At 40.4% G+C, this 17,811-nt stretch overlaps 2 protein-coding genes across 2 annotated transcripts in view; both read left to right on the forward strand.

The window, feature by feature from the left end:
* The window catches only part of plcxd3 (phosphatidylinositol-specific phospholipase C, X domain containing 3), a gene marked incomplete at its 3' end in the record, with an annotated part of 21,172 nt that extends 19,207 nt beyond the window's left edge, over window positions 1–1,965 (forward strand). The window contains exon 6 of the mRNA XM_080765550.1: window positions 1,812–1,965. Within this exon, the coding sequence (XP_080621676.1) occupies window positions 1,812–1,965 (154 nt within the window). The remainder of the gene's footprint in view (window positions 1–1,811) is intronic.
* Window positions 1,966–8,742: 6,777 nt separating this feature from the next.
* Window positions 8,743–15,951, forward strand: c7a (complement component 7a; the record flags this gene model as incomplete). Its single annotated transcript, XM_080765724.1, has 12 exons — window positions 8,743–8,869; window positions 9,022–9,172; window positions 9,435–9,558; window positions 10,143–10,286; window positions 10,396–10,639; window positions 10,975–11,144; window positions 11,591–11,819; window positions 12,978–13,152; window positions 13,951–14,035; window positions 14,292–14,424; window positions 14,538–14,726; window positions 15,764–15,951. The coding sequence occupies 12 exons, from the start codon at window positions 8,743–8,745 to the stop codon at window positions 15,949–15,951; spliced, it is 1,959 nt and encodes a 652-aa protein (XP_080621850.1).
* Between the last annotated feature and the right edge of the window lie 1,860 nt (window positions 15,952–17,811).

Raw genomic sequence — 17,811 nt, forward strand, 5'->3', positions numbered from 1 at the left:
GGCTGGCAGCTCTTGATGTATTTGGCAGTGTCTCAGTGGCCTGAAAATTCACTTTAAAGTTGTCTCCACGTTTGTGATGTCCTCCAGTGGGTGGACATCAACCCATACTGTACTGTATGTTCAGGCCGCAACTCAGCCTTCAAATCTAGTTTAAAATTGTTTCCATATATAGGTAGGTTTATACAGTATATATTAGGTGTTTGATGCCCACCGTCCACCCAATTTTAATTTACTATATATACACGTATCAGCGATGATATGATGATGATAAACACATTTGGAATTGTTTCGATTTTATAACAATATTTGGGTCCTGTTGGGTTGCACAACGTTTCCAGGTGTTTGATCCAGACGTCTTTTGAACAGCTAGCTGCTAGACTTCAAGGGGACTCCTATTATCGTCCTTCTCTTTCTCTCCATATCCCTCATTTTGGATTGAGCCAACAGCAGAGCCATCCATGTTCCCAGCATGAATAATTCGTTTCATAACCGCCAACCATTCTGCACTGTTTGTTTGCTTTATGTCCTTGTGAGGGCTGTGATCCCAGACATTGCAATGATTATATTATATTATAATGCATAAAACACAATCAGTATTTGAAAATGGCAACATATGGGGCAGGGGGTGGAGTCAGCTGTGATGCAGAGGGCCAGACCAACATACTTGATTGAGAAGGGGGGAATTGGGAATTGTTTAGAGATTCCAGTTGGCTCTAATTGCTGTCCACCCCTTTATGTATTTATTGGTTTGGTCCATCACTATATAAGTCTCCCTCATGTGTCATTTGAACAGGTCTGTTGGTTGAGTTCATTTCCTGTTTGGTTCAACATTATTTTCATTTAAGTTATTTTCATTGAAGTTATGTTATGTTGACCTCAAGGGCCCTACCACTTCAGTTGTTGAAACTTTTGTTAATTATTTATTACTTTTGACATTAAAACAAACTTTGAGTTTGAAAACCTGTGTACTCAACCTTTTGAGCCCCAATCAGCGGCAGCGGCTGTCCACCTCATGAACAGCTCTCAGCGGGTAAATGGGGCTGGTCAAGGTCTCAGGTTCCAACTCCGATATTTTAGATTTTCCCTCCCGGACCCCCGTGGGGTTTAAGAGGTTTTAAGCTTTGACTGCTCGGTCCCTCACAGTCCTTCAAACATCACCATTCAGGCTATCTTGCTACGAATGATGGCAATGTATCCAAACATGAAGACACATTCTTTGTGCTCAAAGTGTTTTTTTGGTCACGTGTAAATGGTAAATGTGCGGTTGCATGCCCGAATGTGTGTGCTGCTGTATATGGTGTTTTATGTACGTATATGGTGTGTGTATATGGTGGGTGCTGTATATGGTGTGTCTGCGTTCATGTTGTACACATGCGCAAGTGTGCTTGTGTGTATTCACGCATGCATGTGACCCATAACAATTTCACAGTGATGTGTGTGTGTGTGTGTGTGTGTGTGTGTGTGTGTGTGTGTGTGTGTGTGTGTGTGTGTGCGTGTGTGCGTGTGTGTGTGTGTGTGTGTGTGTGTGTGTGTGTGTGTGTGTGTGTGTGTGTTTGTGTGTGTGTGTGTGTGTGTGTGTGTGTGTGTGTGTGTTTGTGTGTGTGCAGATTTTTTATATTGATATAAAACCCATATCTCTACTACTCTATTAATTTAGAAATGTCTTCAAAATGTGTCTATGAGTAATTTGTACTTTTGTACTTTTACTGAAGTAAAATATTTAATACAGGCCTTTTACATGTAACAGAGTATTTCTGCAATGTGATATTGCAACCTTAGTACTTCTTCCACCACTTTTCGTATCCTCCCAGGGCCTTGCCAGGCATGATGCAATGGATCAGAGCCCAGAGGCCTGGCGAGAGTGGCATCAACATCATCACGGCTGACTTTGTGGAGCTGGGAGAGTTCATCAGTGCCGTCATCACCCTCAACTACCACCTGGAGGATGATGATGATGCCACCTGAGGGGAGACGGGAGTGGGCGACTGAGAGCACAGTCAAACCCTGCACCAGAGGCTGGGCCTGTGCTTTCATTCTTACAATTTGGTGTTCATTTCTGGAAGGGGGGAGTAGAGCCTCTCCTCTCTCTTTATTTAGGGCTATTGAGGAAAGACGAGAAAGAATGAGTGATTGAAGGAAAGTTGCGTTGGGGTAGAGAAGGAGGGGCAATGATGAAGATAAGCAGGAAGATTTGTGTTTCGTCCAGTTTGGGATCAAAAGGGCAATTAAGGTTTTTCAGTGACATTTCTTCCCCCTTTTCCTTGACCTTGCATTGGCTGTAAATAGAACAGCTTCACGATCAGTCAAATGCACTGTTTCTGGGCTTTACTGCTTCGATATAGGGAAAGTTCCTTCGGAGCACATCAGCATACTGATGTAAAATGTACAGGTAGAGGTAGATGTTCTTGGTATTCTAGTGACAGTGATGGTTCTTTCAGCGGTTATTCTGTTTCAGTGGCATCAGCCAGCTCTAAATTAGTGGTCAGTCTGTGTATCTTGTAAACGGCTTACATAAATGCTGGTGTTAGTAGCTAGTAGATGTTGTTTTGTCTTACTTGGAAAACTTACTTGAACATACAATTTTATTTAATGCGTCTCTCCATTCCTGGTCAGATCACTGCATGGAGGCATGCATGGTGCGAAGGTGTGTGGATGTGGCCTCCTGAAGCTTGAATGCATAATGTATTTACAGTAAGATCTATCCCCAATACACAGCTAGGAAATGAGGCAGGGCGGTTTTCCATTGCGTGGTATTCATGAGTGATAAGCTAGTTGAAGCAACCTATCCAAGGCAGTCTCTTAAGGGAGTTTCTGCCAATAACAGCCTCGTCTGTAGTCAGCATACGGTCTACACATTGATCACACACGTCTGCACAGTGGGGACCATTGATTAAATTCCCGCTTCCAAAGCCACTACAGAGAGAGAGAGGTACAAATGCAGAGGCAAGGCTAGATGCAGTAGTGTCTGTCCACTCCTATAACACTCCAAGTGGCACTCCTGCAGATTCTGACAGACCATGAAAAACACATCAGTGTTGTACAGAAAACACTATATGTTCAATATACAGTATCTATGTAACATTATGTACGTAGTTGCGTAATATATCATACTGGGGGTACAACAATGTGCCCTCCAGACACATTTTCTCAAATGAATGCCTTGACCTCTGTTAGTGTGTGTTGTAATTAATGTACCATTATTAATATACATAAATTATCACGATGAGGAATTATGAGATCTATTATGGTCTTATGTTTTTCACAATATCAGGTGATAAAGGCAAGCCTATTGCTGCTGTTAGATGTGAAAAGTCAGTTTATAGACAAACAAAACTATAACCTAGTGGGTTTGGACATGAACAGAATAGGCTGTGCAGGACATGAGATGAAAATGCTGGTCCAGACTCAAATGTGCCCTTGCACATGATAGAGGACTGTCTATTCATTTCATTCAATGAACACCTCAATTTAGACATCAGGCATTCAACTACAACTTGAATATTGGTAATTTGGTATCTATCGTCATGCTAGTAATATTCTTATCTCTGTATTACCCCTTAAATCCCTTTTTCTCTCCTACTGCAATATAGTCTGGGCCATTGCCTAGAAGACAAACCTCAAACACCTTTAAACATTACAGAAACAATTTACCATGTAGAATATGGTTATTTTCTGAACTCGCAAATCTTGAAATTATTCTATGATGTCAATGCATTCCAATTATAATTTATTTATTTAGCTATTATAGCGTATTTATTTTATTTTAACAGCTTAAAAGGGGCTTAGAATGCATCTTCTCCAACAGATTAATGAGTAACTAATTTGCAACTGAATGATTGTTGTACGTTTTTGTCAATATCTATCTATCTGATTATTTTATCCTTGTTTTTATTCACTGTAAAGTTTTTTTTTTTTTAATTTAGTTTACAATTTTCCATAGGACAAACAGTGATTCGTTCCCCAAAATGTTAGGGGAGTTCTCATACAAGCTCCTTTGGGTATTTTAACTCTCCTGCACATTTTCAGTCACTCTTTGTAGTTCCTGTTTAATTGTAAACCTGTGTGCAAATAACAAACAAAAACACTACTACTGTAGTTGTCACTCAAACACATACAATAAGTGTTTGGATCTCAATGTCAATGTCTGGCTTGTCAGATGTTTCATGTTTGAATACAGTATATTGGCTGATTTATGTTGTCTTGTTTCACATAATTCATATAATATAACATGATGCTGTACGGTGATTATTTACTAAATGTATTTATTTTTGATTGTTTTGTAAATGTTTTCCAATATACATGATTTATACAAAATACAAACGTTAAGAAGCACAGGGCAATCAATTTGAACTGACATTTTGCGAGAGTATACAGTAATAACATATACAAACACCTACTTTATGAATAGCAAGGAATCTGCAGAGAATGTATACAGTGAGGAACTTTCCTCACTGTATACATTTGTCTAGTTTATTCTTTCAACTTTCAACTAAATGTGTGATTGTATGTGGCTTGAGTAAATGTGACATTTGTGATCATTACATCTCATTGAGTGAGCAATTATTGAAATGATTTAATGAAACATCCAGCTAATACCCATTATTTCAGTGTTGATTCTTCTGTTCTGTTTTTCATATTTTGAAAAGCTTGTACATACTGTAATTGCTAATAGGTTGCTGTTGATGAATTGTAAATATTCTGAGTCATTGACAAGAATTGTGTCTTAAGTGTTACTGCTAGTACATTTAGTTTTTCATTTTTATTTGGTATTTCAGTAAGCTTGTGCATGAACCTTGAAAGTAATAGGTGTACTTTGTGCCATGCATCCAAAGGTATACATCTCTAAGCTTAAATTATTTTCATAAAATGTCAAGAGGAATTGTTTTACCCTTTAAGAAAAATCCCCAGAAATTCTTTTTTTTATTATCCTGTAAAGATTAAGAATGAAATTAATTTAGGTTTGTATAATGGGGTCATAAGTTCTGTGTGTCTTCCCCCATCCGAAATGATTTTGTTACCTTTCATGGATTCACATTTCTGGTGTGGAAAAATAGTAATTTGTTGTAAGACTCAAACCTTTGTATGTTCTACTGAAATTGACTGTTCTAAGTGGGAAATGACCAATCTAATAAAGCTTCTATGCCTATAATGGTTTTGCTTGATTGAAATATTTAAAGCTACAATCCAATTACAATCCAATCCAATCCATGTCCATGTCTACTCCTGGCAGAGGGGGGTATTTGCCAGCCTGGTGAAACCACTCCCCCTGCTGGACAACATTTGCATCCTGCAGGAGGAGGAAACTGGTGAACTCAATACTGCCGTAATCTGGCGAAGTAGGTATTTGCAACATTGGACAAGTCTTTCTTTCTTTCTTTCTTACTTTCAATTTGAAGATAAGATGTACGGATACGGATATATCCACGGCTTCCCAATCCGTGCATGCCAATTCCCATTTAGGCTGAGGAAGAAATGCCACTTGACAGTTTTCAAATCAGCCTCATGGTGGCGCTACAACAGGCCAAGTTGCGTCTCTCTCACACACACACACACACACACACACACACACACACACACACAAATTAAAATGGGTTACTAACAAAGAGCAGTCCAAAGTTAGTTAATTTGAAGGGACAGTCTTCTGAGTCATGATCAGTTCTCCTCAACATCACCCTGGCCTGTATGTTCAGGCACAAAATCAAAACGAGCAAGTCAGGAGTGATAAACAAATCACATGGATTTCAAATTACTTTGTGATAGTGGCGCCACCTGGTGTAGAGAATCTGGTGGGAGATCTAAAGGTCAGAGGTCAAAAGGTCTAAAGTTGTTCGGCATGAAGAGACGTATATGCGTATCTAAGTTTTATTGCCAACGGTCAAACGGTTCATGAACTATGCCTGTTCAAAGTTTGCATTTTCAATTGAGTACTATAGCGCCATCCTAGGGCGTGGGCTTCGCGTCTTCAACGTTTGGCATAGCCCTAGTCTACCATATTACCAATTTTCGAAAACCAACTTCACAGCCAGAAGAAGAAGAAGAAAAATCATTACAATAAGGTGTCAGCCTATAGTCTTGGCCACCGAGTTCCATCCCCTGCCCCTCAAATTTCCTCTGCACTTCCCTGATCTGGGTTATATCATTAAAGGTATATTCAGTGATTTCATTTAATTCAAAAATCTTTTTTTGTTTTGTTATGATAATCCTCCCTACTATAGAGTGTGCTGACCATATAAGGAGTTCCTGTCCCCAGTTAACCCCTGGGGGTCAAAAGATTAGTTTTTGGCTAGGTGGCCCAGCCTTCATCCAATCAGGATAGAGAGGGGCCTTCCGCTAATCATGATCGAGCGGGGGCGGGTCTTGGTGTGTGTGCTATTGACCTGTCACGTGTCACCCCACTGTAGTCCTCCCACATTAAAGGACTTTAATACCGGTGGTTCTCTCTACGTCTACGATGTTTGTAAATGCAGATGAATGCAACAGTTGAAGAAATAGGTAATCTTAGCGATAGTACTAAGATACCTTTGAGCTGACTCGGGACTTTAAGACTACAGTATATAGCTATAGCTACAACAGCTGTCTGTCACACAATCAGGCAGGTAGTCAATACTCGTGCAGTAACAGCAGTAGGCTACATTTAGACATGGTGTGGATAATGATTGCATATCCTGAGCATTGACACAGTAAAATTAGATTGCATAATAATTTCTCGTTTGTTAATGTCATGGGTCAAGCAGCCCAGATATGGAGGGAGTTATTGCAAAGGAAAGTCAATAATATTTCTTAGCTGTCTGGTCTATATCCAACACACATATTTGTTTTCTAAGTGCATGCACCCTCACACACTGACACATTTGCACACAATCTGCTGCACACACATACACACATGTCTCTATAGTCCAGTTTCAGAGAAGAAAAACAAAAACTTCCCGAAAGCAATCAATATCTGTGAAAGATTGGAACTGACGTAGGCTATACGCAAATAAAAAGCCTGCACCAATCATACTGGGAGCCACACAACTGCTCATTTCTCACAATGAAGGTAAAGATTCACTCTCTGATTTCAACACGTTTATTTTTATTTTTGGTAATAATTTACACTGATATTGTTGTTCAATGCTTATGTGTTAATAAGAAGGTTTAATAATATCATTGTTAACATATTTATTGTTAGATTAGAAAACATTTGAGCTTTTACAAAACGTGCAAAATGGTATGCGTAATGCCAGCTTCTGGAAACCCTCAGAGCCTATCATCATGCACTTGTTGACAGTTCTATTTACACTTACCTGGTCTAAAGTGAGAACAATGCCTTATTAAGGTTCATCAATCCTTTATTATGCACACGATAACAGTTAATTATGCCTTTTTCATAGTATGCAGTAGGCAGTATAGTTCTCAAACTTTTTTGTGTCAAGGACCGCCATTTGAAAATGTTTTGTGCCATGGACCTCCCAGAAGAGAAGAAATTATCTTCAAATAAATAATAATGTGCTGATAACAGTTAAACTAACTCTCCTCTCCTATCTAAGTTTCTACCAGTAGGCCTATATCTAAAAGGGCTGAATTGGCTGCTCCTCCTGATGATGACACCCACAGGGTAAAGATGTTTCTGTTTTTAATACATTTAACAAGCACAAAAAAAGTATTTAACTGTATTCCTTTATGTCTAAGGTTTTGTATTGACTGCCAATGGGCGACTTGGGGAGGGTGGTCTGAGTGTAATCCGTGCGCCAGATCACAGGTTAAGATAACTAAATTGTTCATTAAATAATGAATTAAATTGGTACCTTCTGAAGTTCTTACACAGCCAGCACTCCAACGTGGGTCCCATGTGGTTTAGAGGTGGGCTACCTATGTGGGAGCCAGGTGGAATAACCATATGGGACCCATATAGAAATGTCAGCGGGCACCAGATGGTTCTCACCTGGGTTGCCCATGTGGGTTTTAAGTGGGTTCTACCTGGGCCCTAGGTGGGCCCCACCTAGGCAATTTTATGTGGGACCCTAGTGGGTCATAACTGGGCTTGCCCATGTGGGCTTTCAGTGGGTTCTACCTGGACCTGAGGTGGGCCCACCTTGGCAATTATGTGGGACCTGCCTTTTTCCCATATGGGATAGATGTGGGATTCCCTGTGGGATCCCCACAGGCTTGAAGTTGGTTCTGACTGGGCACTGGTTCCTTTGAAAAAATGAAAAATGTTAGAAAATATATATTTGACAATGTTTATTTAATGCACAAGGTTACTCTTATGGAAGGTAATAGCAGAAGTGTCAGTGCATGAGAAAAAGGCACACACATATTCACCCAATATACATCTATACAGTATAATACATTAAAAAAATCACTTTAAATCCAAAGAAATATTCCAATAATGCTCCACAAGGACTAAAATATGGTAAAAACAAAAAACATGTAGACCACGTGGGAGTTGGGACCCTGATAATTTGCCCAGTTCAAGCCCATTCCCACTTGGTACCCATGTATCCAACATTGAAACCACATGGGACCCATGTTGGCGTGCTGGCTGGGTATTGTCGTTTTGGTCTTGCAATGAAATAAAGGATGTGCACTATAGTGCTGATGAACTGTTATATACTTTAAATTGCTTGTGTCTGCAGGGCAATTCTATAATAACTATAATAATAATGTGTAAAACTATACTGTTGAAGCCAGTGGTTTTTTTTGTTTGTTTTAGATGCATTGTTGCTTGTGTGTAACACATTGCAGACTAGAAGCCGTGTCATGGAGGTCTATGCTCAGTTTCGGGGCCTCCGCTGCAGTGGTGCGCCCACCCAGAGCAGACTGTGTGAAACCTCACAATACTGCCCTCTAGAGCAAGGATGTGGAGAAAGGTTCGCTTGCAGATCAGGTCAGAAAGAATGCATAGTTTTCTCATTTCTACCATTTAATAACACCTGAATATCTTTGGTCTCCATCTCTGTGACTAATGACTCAGCCTCTCTCTCTCTCTCTCTCTCTCTCTGTTCTCTCTCTCTCTGTGACATAAATAATGACCTACAGGGATGTGTATTGATAGTTCTCTGGTCTGTAACGGTGATCAAGACTGTGAGGAAGACAATCTGGATGAACATAACTGTCAAGATACACAACAATATAAATGTGGAAATGGAAAATTAGGCCTTCCACCCAACATTGAACTCACAGGAAAGGGGTAGGTTCTCACGTATACAGTATAATATCAATCAATCATCAACCAATCACAATGCATGGCACTGTGGTACCTGTTTATCTGTGGTAAATGCAAGCTCAGGTCTTCTCCCTATAACAACACATGCACTCACGCACGCACGCATACACACACTCTCAGCTAAGAGGTCCTTGAAGGGGAAAACATTGAAGACTCCTGCTTTAGACCATTTACTGTACACTCACATTTGACACCTGGGATGAAGTTGTTTGTCTGTTTTGTCTAGGTATGACATTGTCTCAGGGAAGGCAATGCAGGTCGTAATTAACACTAAGAGTTTCGGTGGGCAATGTCGCTTCACCTCCAACAACCGCAGACTGCCCCTGAGTACTATCAACGTTAACTTCATGGTTGGTTTCCTTGAAACACTTGCTGATTCTGGAGATAGATGTTTTTATTTTATTGTTATCCTCATAGGATAGAGCAGTAGAACAGTAGTCTAAAGACAAACCAGGAGTAACAGTAGTCTAAAGAACAAGCAGGAGTAGGAAAATAATTTAAAACATGTCCAACCCAACACAGAATGCCATCAATTAAGGAACCAGAACAACAAATAGATAGCCAAGAGTAGCAAACCTGGATTAATTTGCTAGGGATTTGAGATCAATATGTATTACCACAAAGACAGGCTTTGGAACTGCTGAAAATGGCAAAGGGTTAATTATGCACCATTGTGACTATACTTTTTAAATCTATCAATATTGGTATGGTATGGGTTTGTGAATTGACGTTGAGTTGTCTGTTTCAAACCAGCAAGGGCCAACATCCCCTTATCTTGACGGTTGGCAGGGCTTGATTTCTATGAGACTAAAACTGAAAAAACAGAGGGAACCCCATGCATCCATATTCTGGGGGAACATTGGCCCAAAAATAGCTGATCCACAAGATGAGCTTGTAGATCTGCTATCTTTAATCTGTAATCTGTTCAACTCAGGTTGAAGTTAAGAATGGCTTCAGTGAGGATTCCTACGAAAGCAAATGGCATTATGCTAAGGACATTGAAAACAGAGAGACAGTGACAGGCACCACGGAAGGATTCACAAACTATGACTACCATGAGAAGTTGGACACGACTAAGGTACAATGTATCAAAATGCAGTAGCCTACTAAACAATTTACTAATTCGATTAATTAAATAAAACAAATGCATTTTCTATTGTTGACCATAATTGTCATTGTCTGTGCAGGAAACAAAGCTGTTGGTTTTAGAGAATGATGTAGAGGTCGCCCAATTCAAAAATACTGATCCCAAGTACCTCCCAATATCGGAGGCGTTCTGGAAGATGCTGGCCAAGCTGCCAAATGTGTATGACTACGTTGCCTACCGAGAGGTCCTGAAGAGGTTTGGAACACACTACCTGTCTGAAGGCAGCCTCGGAGGCTCATTCAGGGCCATGCTCGGCATTGATAAGGAGAGCTATACACACAGTGGTGAGAAATGATCATTTATCAATTATCATTATCAGGCAGTTTCTTGGGAAGTGTAATATGAGCTTTGTTGGGTATTTCTGGCAGCAGTGACAAATCTGTTTCCTTTCTTTGTTGGCCCTTGTTTTTCAGTTGAGACAAGGAATCACTTTAAGGAATGTACAACAACAACCATATGGTTTTTGTTCTTCCCCAGCACAACAGAGACATGTTCTGAGGGTGATACTAAGTCAACTGTTCCACCACAAAGTAAAGAGACAATCATTGATCATAATGTATGTGACTATGTATAATTAATTTGTACCATGGAAACAAGAATTCATGAAACAATTTGCTAGATTGGAGGGATAACATCTACACGCCTCAAGTGAAAGTGAAGGGAGGGAGCAATTCACACATCGCAGCCTTACAGGCCATGACCCTCGATGATACTACCAGCAAGACCTGGCAACTGTACTCAGACTGGGCTGCGTCTATTCAGGACTTTCCACGGGTTATAAAGCATAAGGTGAGAGGAGAACAAAATGAGCTGATGCGAATGATTGGAGAAGACAAATATAATGATATTTGATCTCACTTTGGTCAGGTGCCAGGGTTATTAATTAGTTAACTAAAACTAACAAAATAACTAAAACTAGAATTTGTGTGTGTGTGTGTGTGTGTGTGTGTGTGTGTGTGTGTGTGGGGGGTGTTAGTTTGCAAAACTAACAAAAATCCTAGAGACATTTTATTTAGTTTTAGTCAACAACATATATGTTAAAAATCTATACTGAGCTTGTAGATGCTGCACCGCCCCTGACTAATCCATACAACAAAAAAACTAAAACTAACTCTGAAACAAATAAAAGGGTAAACAAAGAAATTTGAATTGAAAACACAAAGCCAAAACAAAATCATGAAAAATGCAAATAAGTATAATAACCTTTCTTCGTTGTTGCTGCTGCCGTGCTGTAGCTACGGCCGCTGTTTGAGTTGGTGAAGGACGTGCAGTGTGCTGAGGTGAAGAAGTATTACCTGCGCAGGGCCGTGGAGCAGTACCAGGCTGAGTACGACTCCTGCCACTGTCTGCCCTGCAAGAACAACGGCCTGGCTGTCATGGACATAGATGTGTGTAAATGTGTCTGTACGAAAGGCAGGACAGGTGATGACTGTGCGCAGGGGACTGACCTGCAGGGTCAGCACGGTGGGTATTCGTCTGTTCTTTCTTGATGGAACTGTCTGTCAACCGAAGCTATTTTCTTTGCAATTTGTTAAATATGTAAGGCTTGGCAGATCAATTCTCACATCGCCAAGCACCTCCACTGTAATGTGTGATGTAAGATAATTTGAAGTCTTTGGACAGTTAATACTCATATACTCATGTACTCCATAAAACATCCTTGTGAGTACTAAAGATGCATAACTGTAGACTAGTCGGAGAGGAACTGATGATGCAACTATCAGCCTGTTTAACACCCTGTCAAAGCATCTCCAAGTCCCCTCCCACTTTGCCAGGGTCCTTTTTATTGATTTTTACCTCTGCTTTCAACAGCATGCAGATACACTCCCTTCTGCAGAGACTCATTGACATAGGGGTAAATGGAGGTATTATCCATCTTGTCAGAGACTTCCTCTCTGACCGTCCTCAACAGGTCCGTGTTAATGAATGATACTCTGTCCGATATCACTGTGCTTAAAATGAACACCGGTGCTCCGCAGGGGACTATCTTATCCCCCTTACTCTTATATACAAATTAATTCCATAGTTAGACCAGGTTTATGTTTCATTTGTTCAAATATGCGGATGATATGGCCCTGCATTGCCTTCTGAAGAAGGGGGACACAGCGGGGGAGGAAGCATATACAGTACATGTGTCATCTCTTCAGAACTGGTGCGATAAAACCTCCTTAGGGATCAATGTGACAAAAACAAAAGAACTTTCATTCATGAAAAGGAACCTGTGCAGTCCATTACAAATGCCATTAAGGCACTAAATGATACCATGTCTCGCTAGATTTGTTGTTTTTCAATGTATTTGCCACTGTTTTTATTTTGCCATGGAAAAAAGAATTGTGTAAGTGTATACATTTTGATTTTGTATAAAATGGTGTTGCAAATTGTTTGATAGATCAGGATAAGTGTTTACTGTAAAAGAGAAATCCTATCACACAATGATTTGTCGGTCCCCCTGTAGTAACTCTGAGGACCCCCTAGGGGTCTCGGACCCCCTGTTGAAGAGCCCTGTTCTAGAGCATGTTTTGCGCATAACTGCTTTAATCACTGTTGGTGGATTATTAATTATTCACTTTTATTGTGTGTCCTTAATATTCTTCCTCCCTGTACCTGTTTTTGCTCACACAGGCGTGATCGATGGTAGCTGGGCCTGTTGGTCGAGCTGGACCGCTTGTTCTGGGGGTCACAAGTCACGAACACGATCCTGCTCTAATCCAGCTCCCCAGAATGGAGGGCAACACTGTATCGGAGAACCCAGAGAGACATCTAACTGTGAAGATCAAGAGCATTTACAGTATTTAAAGTGAGAGTAAATTGTATGATTTACTTTGATTAACCACTTAAACCCTTGTACATGACTGTATATTACTGTATATTTGACTGGAGTCCCCCAGAGGTCTATACTCGGCCCCCTCATTTTTCTCCTCTAGACATACTGTAGGTAGCATGCATCTTAACCGAAAACAGCCAATCTACAAGATCACACCGCAATGTGTTGCAATCAGTGTTGATTTCATCAACTAATACTATACAAACAAATGTTTGTCGACTACCCTTTTTCACTGACGAAAACTAAATGGAACTAAATAAAAACCAATAGACTAAAACTAAGACTAAACATATTGACAATTTCGTCAACAAATACAAACTAGACTGAAATGTTAGGAAGGGACTAGTGGACAAGAGATCCAGTATGTCATTTTACACTTGGTTGCATGCTGAAAATAGCAGATCTACAAGCTCACGCGTTGTGAGCTTGTAGATCTGCTATTTTCAGCAAGTGTAAAATCAATTACGACAGCATCAATTATTCAAGGCCCGCCAAAATACTAAATCAACTGTAGATTTAGTCAACTATTAAATCTATTTAGTCGACTAAAACTAGACTAACACTAAAACATTCCAGGTGACTAAAATGTGACTAAAATTCAAGAGACTGTGACTAAAACTAAAATAAAAAAAATCTGTCAAAAATCAACACTGGTTGCAAACTTGCAATGCATTGTGAGCTTATAGATCTGTTATTTTTTCATGTATTGCAACCAAATACTGAGAGTTATTTTTTTCACTTTTTTATCTGTCTGTTTTGTGATGCGTGCAGGATGATGGAGCCTCAGTGCTTTGACCTGTCTTTCGAAAAAGAAAGTTGCGGAGCGCCACCTGCTCTCATCAATGGATACATTCTGGTACGGTTTATTTTGGTCCTGCACTAAAGATGGAGTCTTTTGTACTTTATCTGTTTTGTATGTGTCTATAATATTCTTGTCTTCCCTGTGTATTTTTGGTGGGCACATAAAAACATTATTTTATCACTTTCTGTACACTTTCTTTTTTTAAATCTTCATTCATGGTCCAGGAGGGGGGGGGGGGGGGGTGGAGCACAGCACTCCATATTTAACCATGCTTCATTGTATTGATAAGTGAAACCTGTGTCTATCTCAGGATCCTATGGATGTGTACCAGTTGGGCAATAGAGTTGAATACACTTGCAATGATCAGTACCACCTGACTGGCACCAGCATCTTAGTGTGCACAGCTGACCAAACATGGTCAGGGAGACCTGGGATTTGCACAAGTAGGTGCAGAATTCAGCTACAGAATTAAATAGCTGTTTAATAATTTAACAAAGAGCATTAATGAAGACACGAATGGGCTTGCATAATTAAACTGATGCTTCATTTCCCCCAGTGTCAAAGTGCAGGATTGGGTCCATCAATGATGGTATCGCGGTCACTCCACAGATGTCGAGCTATGACATAGGGATGAGGATCACCCTGTCTTGCCCAGAAGGCAGACACATTCGAGGGGAGAGGGAGATGATCTGTGACCCCAGCCTGAACTTTTCGCCGGATCCAGCAAATACTGAATGTAGCGAGGGTACGTCTCATGTAGAGGTACACATATCCTTCCCTTGTCTGTTCACCATCACAAGAGGGAAAGACTACAACAACAGACTTCTGATTTTAATGCGTAATTCATAATTTAGCTGTCATATTGGATAGCAATAGTGTAATTTGATTATCGTGTATTCATATTTATTTTGTCTGTAAGGATGTACTGTGCCGTAACACATTAATGAGACATAAGAAATTGATTACAAAGGATTATAACCTTGATTTCTCTCTCTTCCTTAGTCATTGAACAAGATCAACAACACACTGAACACAGCAATACTACATTGCAATGTAAAGCATGGGAGAAATCCGTCAGGGGAAAATGTATTTGTAAGTTGCCTTATGAGTGTAGGTATGTTTATTGAACAGCTATATCAATCTATATTATGGGTTTCTTGCCAGTTATGCAGCTTTCACATGATTGATGATGATGATGATGATGATGATGATGATGATGGCAGGTCATCCTTGGAGCTGTGTGCCAGGAGAGATTCTGAGAGAGGAGCTACAGCTGTACTGAGTGTGTGCAAGATGCATGCCCTGCAGTGTATTGGCAAGGCCTACCTGGTTGCAGAGAACAGCGCCTGTCAGTGGCGAGAGCGTGCCAGTGCACTGTGCACCAGTTGTTCCCTGTGGGAGACCTGTGATGGTATGATGAACACCAGAGGTTAGATGAAGTGCTTAGGCCATTTTAGAGCATAACAGAAAAGAATAAAATGAGCCAGAGAACTCAGCAAGCAACATGGCCATACAAAGTACATTATTTAGCCAAAATACTACACAAACACAATGCATGACAATGCAAGAAGGAAATGTAACACAGCACAACGCAACGCTAGATAAAATAACTCCTCATAAACTGCAGAATCTGAATAAACTTTAGGCTATTAACTCTGATGTAAAAGTGTAGCCTAAAACACATATTTTCCCATACAAATATAGAAAGGGATGAAGATATCACCATACAGTTTTTAGTGTATGAACATTCTCATCTCTCATCTCTCCATCCCACCCTTACAGATCAAACTGGCCTCTGCCGCTGTAAGGACACTGCTGAATGCTCTTCGTTCCCTGGGTTGAGTGTGTGCGTCCGTGTCGGGAATGACGCGACCGTAGGCAACCAGACCATGAGCGAGTGTGAAGCAGGGCTGCGGAGATGCAAGGGAGAACAGGTGTCCGTTGTGAGCATCCTGTCCTGTGAAGAATGAGAATGAAGATTACCCCCACCAACCCCTGCACCTCCAGAACTACCACCTTCCTAATTCCAACCCCAGGCTGCGCCTCTTTGTTTTACATATTTAGCCATACAATAAATATTATCAGGAGTTCATGTTTCACTGTTGTTGACCACCCTATACTAACTGTGGCATAATAAATGGGTTGCCTATGTAAAAAGCATGTACAGTCAAAGCCTTGTCATATGAAACAGTATCAAACTGTATCAAAACTGCAGTGTTGTGTCAATTTCCATTGTGTTTTGACTGTCTTTTTGAATGGAATTATTCAGAGGTGTGCCATAAAAAAACATTACTTTCACTGGTTGTACTACGGTGCATAAGTTTAAAGGTTCACTTTATTATTTTGTCATTTGGCATAAGCTGTTAATAAGGTTATGCACTGCAGCACTGTAAGGTAGTGGAAGGTATAGGCCTATACTGTACTTTATGTATATGTCAGCAATGTAGGTACTGGGGAATGGTCAGGTCCGGGAGTTGAAAAAGGTATTTTTATTTATTTATTTGTAAATGTATATGTCCCATCCCATGTGATGAAGTTAGAAAGAATAAGAGGGTATATTTCAATGCATGCCCTTCACCTTGCAAACTAGACATGGCACCGTCTGCCAACAAAACTCCCGCTGACATTCTATTCCTGCATCGTGTGTGGATACATGTGAGCGTGTGTATTTATTTAGCCTGTCTGTGAGTATGTGTTACGCATTCACTCCTTCATTGCATTGCTTTTTACACAACAGCAGATTATCCAAAAGGTGTGAATATTATATTTGATATTGGCATTCAGGCTCTGTTACATACTTCACATCACTTTCAGCTTAATGTCACAATTAGAAATGATCCATTTACTGTAGTATAAGAGCAGTGAGTTATATTCAGGGCTAATATAGCTAACTAAGACTGACTAACAAACAAAAAATGGAAAAGAGGCTTTACAAAAAGACAACTGAAACGGTATGCAGTGTGTGTTTACGAAACTACAGTAACTAAAACAAAATATAATAAACAAAATCCTAATAAAAAGGTGACAACCTTGGGGCAAAGAAACATATAACCTGCGCTGGTGATCTCATGTGTTTGCAATATTAGCATAGGGTGAGCTTAAATAAGCTGCCAAATTTGTCAGCTGCTTGAACACAGTAACCAACATAGTGTGAATAATTTATTTGTGACTTACAGCAGGAGGCCCACCTACCTACCTACCTACCTGTACCAATAACCTACCAACCAACCTACCTACCCCTACCTACCCCTACCTACCTATACCTACCTGTACCAATAACCTACCTACCAACCAACCAACCAACCAACCAACCTACCTACCCCTACCTACCCCTACCTACCCCTACCTACCTATACCTACCTGTACCAATAACCTACCTACCAACCAACCAACCTACCTACCTATACCTACCTACCTACAGTACCTACCTGTACCAATAACCTACCTACCAACCAACCAACCTACCTACCTACCTACCTACCCCTACCTACCTATACCTACCTACCTACAGTACCTACCTGTACCAATAACCTACCTACCAACCAACCAACCTACCTACCTACCTACCTACCTACCTACCTACCCCTACCTACCTATACCTACCTACCTACAGTACCTACCTGTACCAATAATCTACCTACCAACCAACCAACCAACCAACCTACCTACCTACCCCTACCTACCTATACCTACCTACCTACAGTACCTACCTGTACCAATAACCTACCTACCAACCAACCAACCAACCTACCTACCTACCTACCCCTACCTACCTAGCTTTAGGTCCTAGCTACATGTACCTACTACAGACCACTTCTTACTTATTAACA

Source organism: Protomyctophum bolini (genome assembly GCF_963924005.1).
Source record: "Protomyctophum bolini genome assembly, chromosome: 6".
Lineage (NCBI taxonomy): Eukaryota > Metazoa > Chordata > Actinopteri > Myctophiformes > Myctophidae > Protomyctophum > Protomyctophum bolini.